The 6,552-nt window shown below is 47.3% G+C and overlaps 1 protein-coding gene across 1 annotated transcript; it reads right to left on the bottom strand.

Annotated features, from left to right (window-relative positions):
- Nucleotides 1–2,866: 2,866 nt before the first annotated feature.
- LOC106297504 lies at nt 2,867–4,465 on the bottom strand. The gene is made up of 3 exons (XM_013733734.1): nt 4,196–4,465; nt 3,539–4,102; nt 2,867–3,457 (listed from the first exon to the last, which is right to left on the bottom strand). The coding sequence occupies exons 1-3, from the start codon at nt 4,463–4,465 to the stop codon at nt 2,867–2,869; spliced, it is 1,425 nt and encodes a 474-aa protein (XP_013589188.1).
- Nucleotides 4,466–6,552: the final 2,087 nt, after the last annotated feature.

The raw sequence follows: 6,552 nt of genomic DNA, 5'->3' as shown, positions 1-6,552 counted from the left end.
GGATTCCTCGTAGGGGAGAGAGCGCTGATAACCCCCCAGAGGGTTACTTCACAGTCTACGAGTCGTACTTGGTGCGCTGTCGCTTGAGGTTTTCGATCCCAGAGATCATAGTCCGTCTGTTGGACCGCTTCAAGGTATCGATAAGCCAGCTGACCCTCACCAGTCTTCAGCACCTTATTGGCTTTGTAATCCTGAGTTTCGAATACGGTGTTTCCCTTACCGCTGATCATTTCGAAGCTCTTTTCAGACTACAGCTTAACATGGATCCGTTTATCTACCGGCTGGTCCCTCGAACGTTCATGTCGGTGATCAAGGGGTTCATCTCTCATATCGGCTCGTGGACAAAATTCTTTTCCTTTGTCCGCATAAACGCCGCGTCAGTCGAAGAGAGCTGTACCCCATTGTTCCGGAGCGAGCCCAATGACAATCCCTTCATCAACCCTCTTCCTCCATTTCCCGGAGACGTGATCGAAGCGAGAGATCTCCTCAGAAATGGCCCGTTTTTCGGGAATTTCTTTACGCCGTAGAGAGTCCGCAAGGCGTTGGCACGTCTTCACTCTGATCCTCGAGTGATCGTGGAGGAGGATGTTGACTCGAAGTCTGATTCCCTGCTCACCGCAATGCTCCTGCGGAGGAGGTGAACACAAGGTCGTCAAAGGGTAAAGGCATTGATCTCGATGGCATAGAATTTTCCGCGGATGATTCCACACTGCCCGGATGGGATCCAGACCTTGATTTTGGTGATGGTAGCGGTTCTAGCGAGGTACCCCTTCCAGACTTTGACGAGTTTTTCGTTAGTTTACCATCGAGTTTCAATCCACCTCCGACTTTGGATGAGTTGGCGAGGTCAAAAGTGGTTGCGGAAGGGTCTTGTATGATCAACGCGTTGTGTTTGTGTTTGCGACTGTTACGATACTGGTTTCGTTGAACAATATTAGTGTTTGTTTTTGTGACTGTTACGATACTGATTTCGTTGAACAAAGTTTATGTTGTGTGACTGTTAATTGCCTTAGTTTGCTGAATTTATTGGGAGATGGAGACTGACTTGTCTTATTTTGATTAATTGATCTATTGTGTTTCAAAATTTAAATTTGTATTCGAGGCTTGCCAAGAAACACGACAGAGCCCTTCGCCAGGCGGAAAGAAGAGGTAGGAGGGAGATTGCTGCCGTGATGAACAATCGCGCCTCCCAGTTCGAGGCCGAGTACGGCCGCCTTAAGGAAGCTCACTCTTTGGTGGGTGATTTCCGCGAGTGTCGTGGCTCGGTCGGTACCCTGTGGAAGATGCAGCGGGACGACTTCGATTTCCAGGATGAAATGGTGACCATGGCGAGCGGTATGGATGATCATGCTCACGCAGAGGCACTGATTTCTCCGATCGAGAGGAGGATCCAGGGGTTATGGGATCCTATCCCGGTTTCGCCCGATACGGTGGAGGTCGCGACTGAGGTTGCGGGTGATGATTAGGAAGTAAACTGGCCTGCGGGAGAGTTCGGAGTTTCCATGTATGGGAACTTTGGTTATGATCTGTGAGAAGTGAAGCTAGCATTTGATGGGAAGATGTTTTCCCTTTATGTTGTGTTTATGGCCGAGTGTGGCCTTTTGTGTTTGGATTCCGTGTTGGCCTATTTGGCCACTTTTGTTTGTATTGGGACTGGCCGTTGGTGGCTTTGAATCCCTGTCGCTACGCGGCTTTATGTATGATGAATGAAATTGAATTATTTAGTACGAACGTGTTTGAAAACCGAGAAAAAATATGAGTTGTCGTCTCACAATTAGTTCTGATGAGGCGTTACATCTGTTGGTTTGTTCAGGACACGACTTTCTCGTGAATATTTTTCTTACAGAGTTTCATGAACGTTTAAGATGTGAACGAAGAGACATGTTTTAGGATCTCAAATCATTTTTAGATATCATGTCTTGAGATGTTAGAGACCAGTGTGCTGGGTTTAGGGCAAGACCTAGGTTTACTCTCGATTAAAAAGGCTTATGCGGTGACTAGCCGGCTATCGATTGCCTGTTGCGATTTTAACCTGATTCATACCGATTTAAAGTCCGCGATAGGTTCTCGGCTTATACGACTTGTATGGTAAGAATCGAGCATCTCTACAGAGATAATCTGGACTTGCTGACCAAAATTTTGGATTTCTTTTATAGCGCGCTATTATCCTTGCGTCGGATGTTTGAGGACCATTTCTTCGAGAGATAATGGTCGAGATGCGTTTGTTTGTGATGGCTAAAGTGTTCATCGGAGCCAATCGACGAACATGGTGTTAATGTTTGTGATTTTATAGTCGTGGTCGGTCTGTTATTTGATCCTGGATTTATTGCTTTGAGATAACTTTGACGTCTCGCAGTTTTCTCAAGAATTCATCTTTCGGAAATATTTTGATTTAGAGTTTGCGAATGTTTCGCGTTTTTGGGACGGATAGGATCGTAGGTTGTTACATGTATAAGAATTTGTAAGTTTGTAGAAATTTTGTAAGTGTGTCCTGAGACTGTTTGTTGGTTAAATCACAAGATTTTGTAAAGTACTGATGTAAAAGTTTTTTTTTTAAATCTCGAGTACAGTGGCGAATATCTAAAACGTGGGAGTATACGATTATACGTATACGTACCCACTCCCCCTCCCTTTTTAGAGAGGGGGATAGCTGACTTCGTCTTTCGACGAGTTGTCTACGTACCCCTTTCGAGGATCAAGTCATCTCGTAGTTCTATTTGTGCCGCGAGTGTTTTTACTCGGCGGTTAGGGTTGCGTCGACCGCTTTTGCTGCATAGACTGTGGCTGGGTCGACGTCTTCTTCCGGGTTTTTCTCCTCCGGTTGGGTAGTAGCGTTAGCCTCGGAGTCGCGCTGGTTTTTGATGTCCTAGCTGGTTTCTTCAGCAGACGATGGTAAGTCGTCTTTCGTCGAAGTGTTTTCAGCTGAAGGCTGAGTTATCTTCGTGCGCTTGCGTTTTGTCATTTCGGTAGTCGTAGCTTGTCTTAGCTTATGTTCCGCAAGGAAGCAAAGTCGTGATTGCTTCTGACAACCCCAGATGGCTGCGATTCTGTTTTGGGTTGGGAATTTGACTCCCAAGTGATATGTAGATGGGAAGGCTTTCATGTCGTTTATCCATGGAGTTCCCATGATCACGTTATAGATGGCGGGATGGGCGACCATCGCGAAGTCGATGATATTTGTGACTTCCTTGTCCATGACTGGCGGCTGGATCGATCCGTGAGTCATTGACGTCTCCCCTGAGAAGCATGTCAACGGTTTTGGCGTTGGTACAATTTTTCCGAGTTCAACGTTCATCCTCTTGAGAGTATCGCGGAAGATAACGTTGACCGTGCTCCCCGTATCGATGAGAACTCTTGCGACCTCTAGATCTTGTATGACGAGATCTATGACGAGCGGATCACAATGCGGCTGATCGATTCCGCCGGCCTCTTCCTCCTCGAAAGTTATCGAGTTGTTCTGAGCATCTCGGGGCGGAGACCATGTAGGTCAGTTGGCGCTTGAGTTGGCTTTTCGCTGATAAGCTTTAATGGCCGAAACCGTATCGTTGCAATACTGTGATCCTCCGATAATCATGTTGACTCTGCGACGATTGCTGTCGTTTCCTTTTTTGTCATGTCTTCTTCCGCGTTTATCTCCCGACTGGTTCTTTTGAGGAGAATTTTCCACGGGCGGATTTTTATCAGTCTTTGGAGGACGGTTGGAATCACGGACAAGGTCTTTCACGCTGGTTACCTCGGAGAGTTCTCCGGCAAGCAGTTTTGCGGCCAGTCTCGCTCCCAGGACTTTGCAGTTGGTGGTTGAGTGTCCTCGGGTCTGGTGGAACTCGCAGAAGGTGTTCTCGTCATACCCAGGGTTGCGGGTCCATGTGTTCCCCGAAGTTCTGCCCTGCTCGGGGTTGATCGCATAGTTATGCGCCCCTTGAAGCTCTTCTCCCTTGTGATGGACATACTTGTCGTTACGAGGGTTCTTCTTTCTGGGTTTTTGATCTACGTCCTTTGAGGAGCCTTTCGTCGGCTTATGCTTTTGTGACAAAACTTTCGTCTCCTCCTCGATCATGATGTAGTCTGTTGCCTTGTGGAGAGCGTCTTGGATCGTCCGTGGCTTGTCGAGGGTTATCCACTTTTTGAATTTTGACTTGTACCAGAGCGATTTTCTGAGCGCGTCTATGGCCACTTTGTCGCTTATTCCGCTAACCCTTGACATGACAATCTTGAATATGCTCATGAAATCGCGGAGAGGCTCGTCTTCTCCCTGGGAGAGGCTCCAGAGGTCCACGTCAGACGTTTCTCTATCTATGATCATAGAATATTGCTTGAGAAACGCTGATGCAAGCTGGCGGAAACTTCGGATGGAGTTTCGCCTAAGACGAGAGAACCATTTGAGAGCCGCTCCTTCCAGATTTTCGACGAAGAGGTGGCAATAGCCTGCGTCTTTCTCGCTTTCTCGGAGCCTAGCCCTTCCCATCGTGATCTGGAAAGCTTGCAGATGCGCTTTGGGATCAGTTGTACCATTTTATATTGGCACTTTGATCTTTCCAGGATCAGAGACCTTAGTTTCGGTGATGCGAGTTGTGAAGGGCGTTTTTCGGGCTTCCACGAGTAATCTGTCGATTTCAGGGGCATCGCTAGTAGCGTGATGGATCTGGGACTTCACTGCCCTTACCTCTGCGGCAGTCTTTTTATGTAATCGCAAAGGTCGCGGATGTCGGGACTCTCTTCAGCAGTTTTCCGACCTTGTCGGCGTTTGTTGCGAGTTATCGCGGCCTGCTCCTCAGCTAGCTTCTCTTGTTCAACCCAGAAGACGTTTTCTTCTTCCTCAGTCATGGGTTTGCGGAACGGAGAGTCTTCTCGAGCTGCTCGGCTCTGAGTTCTCCTTGGATGCACGTCAGCGTCTTCTTCTGAATCATCAGAATAGTCGTTGGGATCCTTGTTTATGTGTTCGAACTCGTCATCTTCCACTCCCTTTGCGGGGGACGGAGGGTTTTCAGAATTTTGGTTCTCGACAGAGCAGTCTTGATGGGGTCTTGCCCTGAAGGGTTTTCTTGCAAAGTACCGAACTTGTCGAGAGGGGTTGCGAAATCGAGTCTTTTCCCGCGAATCTTTGTGGTTCCGCGGGGAGGATTGCTCGAGTCCTTGCTGTTAAGGTTTTGACCTGTTTAGTCAAGGTGTTCACGAGCTTATCCTGTTCTTCCGACCTTTTTTCATAGGTGGCGAACATCTTTTTAAAATCCTCGAGCATTGCGGCGTTGGCTGGTGCGTTAGCCGCGGAGACATCCGCCGCTGGAGTGTTGAGATTGGTGTTGCTTCCTCCGTTGAGAGGAGCCTGCAGGATGTTTCCATCGTCATTCATCATATCTGATTGAGCGTTTTGCGGCTGAGCGTCTTATTCTGAATTTGCGTATGAGCGTTAACAACAAGGTAGGAGCCTTGGTTACAAGAGCTGTCGGCGAGTTTCCTAGTTCTAATAACCTAAGACAGCAGAACCTAGTTGAGTCGCAGCTTGAAATATCAAAAACAGAAAGTTGCCTAATTGCTCTAAGTGCTAAGTTTTCTCTGGAAAAGTCCTTTTTTTGTGCCTCTCGCCTAGGACTCCTTATATCCTCCCTCCAAGGTCGGTTTGAGCTTTCCTCTTCTACCCTTAAGCCATCATAACTCGAAAATGGAGATATTCCATTTTTCTCGATATTCATGATTATCTACGGAAACTTAAGATTTATCTGCGGAAACTTGACATTTATCTTTTCTTGTGGACTAAGTATAAACCGCCATAGTATCTATGGGCTTTTCCTTAAAAAATCGTAAGTGGGTTTCTAATCTCGTTTTAGACCTTTTTGGGCCGTCTTTTGACTCGAAACGTTTATTACGATTTTTATCGATAAAAATAAACTTTCCGTATTTTTTATCGTAAAGTTTAAGTGATAACTCCAATCGATGGGAGTGAGAGATGGTATTGTCGTGGCCTGTAGAAGATAGTATTAAGGAATTTAGACGAGAATGTGCGGATTCATGTCGTGGTGATCTTACTCGTTGATTGATGTTCGGGACAGTCCAGTCATTGAATCGTGACCTGGTCCGTGCATGGACTGGTCACAACGTCCGACCTGGCCTGGCTCGGGACCGGTCGCTATGTTGCGATCTGGTCCGTGCTTGGACCGGTTGCAACGTTGCGACCTAGTCCGTGTGTGGATAGGTTGCAACGTTGCGACCTGGTTCATGCGTGGACCGGTCGCAACGTTGCGACCTGATCCGTGTGGACCGGACGCAAAGTTGTGACCTGATCCATGTACGGACCGATCGCAACGTTGCGACCTGATCCGTGTGGACCGGTCGCAACATTGCGACCTTGTCTGTGTGTGGACCGGTCACAACGTTTTGACCTGGTCCGTGCTCGTTTCGGTCGCTATACGTTGATCGGTTTGGATACTTGTTCGACGTTCTCGGACAATTGGTGTTTGGTTGGTCGATTGAAGCTTTTTAAGAATTTCATCGTGAAAATATTCCCGCAAAGGTTTCTTTACGAAAATTACTTTTTCCGAGAAGTGTTTTTACCCG

The sequence above is a fragment of the Brassica oleracea genome, chromosome C6, assembly GCF_000695525.1.
Source record: "Brassica oleracea var. oleracea cultivar TO1000 chromosome C6, BOL, whole genome shotgun sequence".
Classification (NCBI taxonomy): domain Eukaryota; kingdom Viridiplantae; phylum Streptophyta; class Magnoliopsida; order Brassicales; family Brassicaceae; genus Brassica; species Brassica oleracea.
This window is presented reverse-complemented; position numbering and strand designations above follow the sequence as displayed.

What these genes read in the sequence shown, in the direction of transcription:
- LOC106297504 (XM_013733734.1), bottom strand. Translation starts at nt 4,465, where the DNA reads ATGGGAAGGGCTAGGCTCCGAGAAAGCGAGAAAGACGCAGGCTATTGC. An exon ending in TCAAGATTGTCATGTCAAGG is followed by an intron (nt 4,103 to 4,195) that starts GTTAGCGGAATA and finishes ACCCTCGACAAG; the next exon opens with CCACGGACGATCCAAGACGC. An exon ending in CACAGTATTGCAACGATACG is followed by an intron (nt 3,458 to 3,538) that starts GTTTCGGCCATT and finishes CGAGATGCTCAG; the next exon opens with AACAACTCGATAACTTTCGA.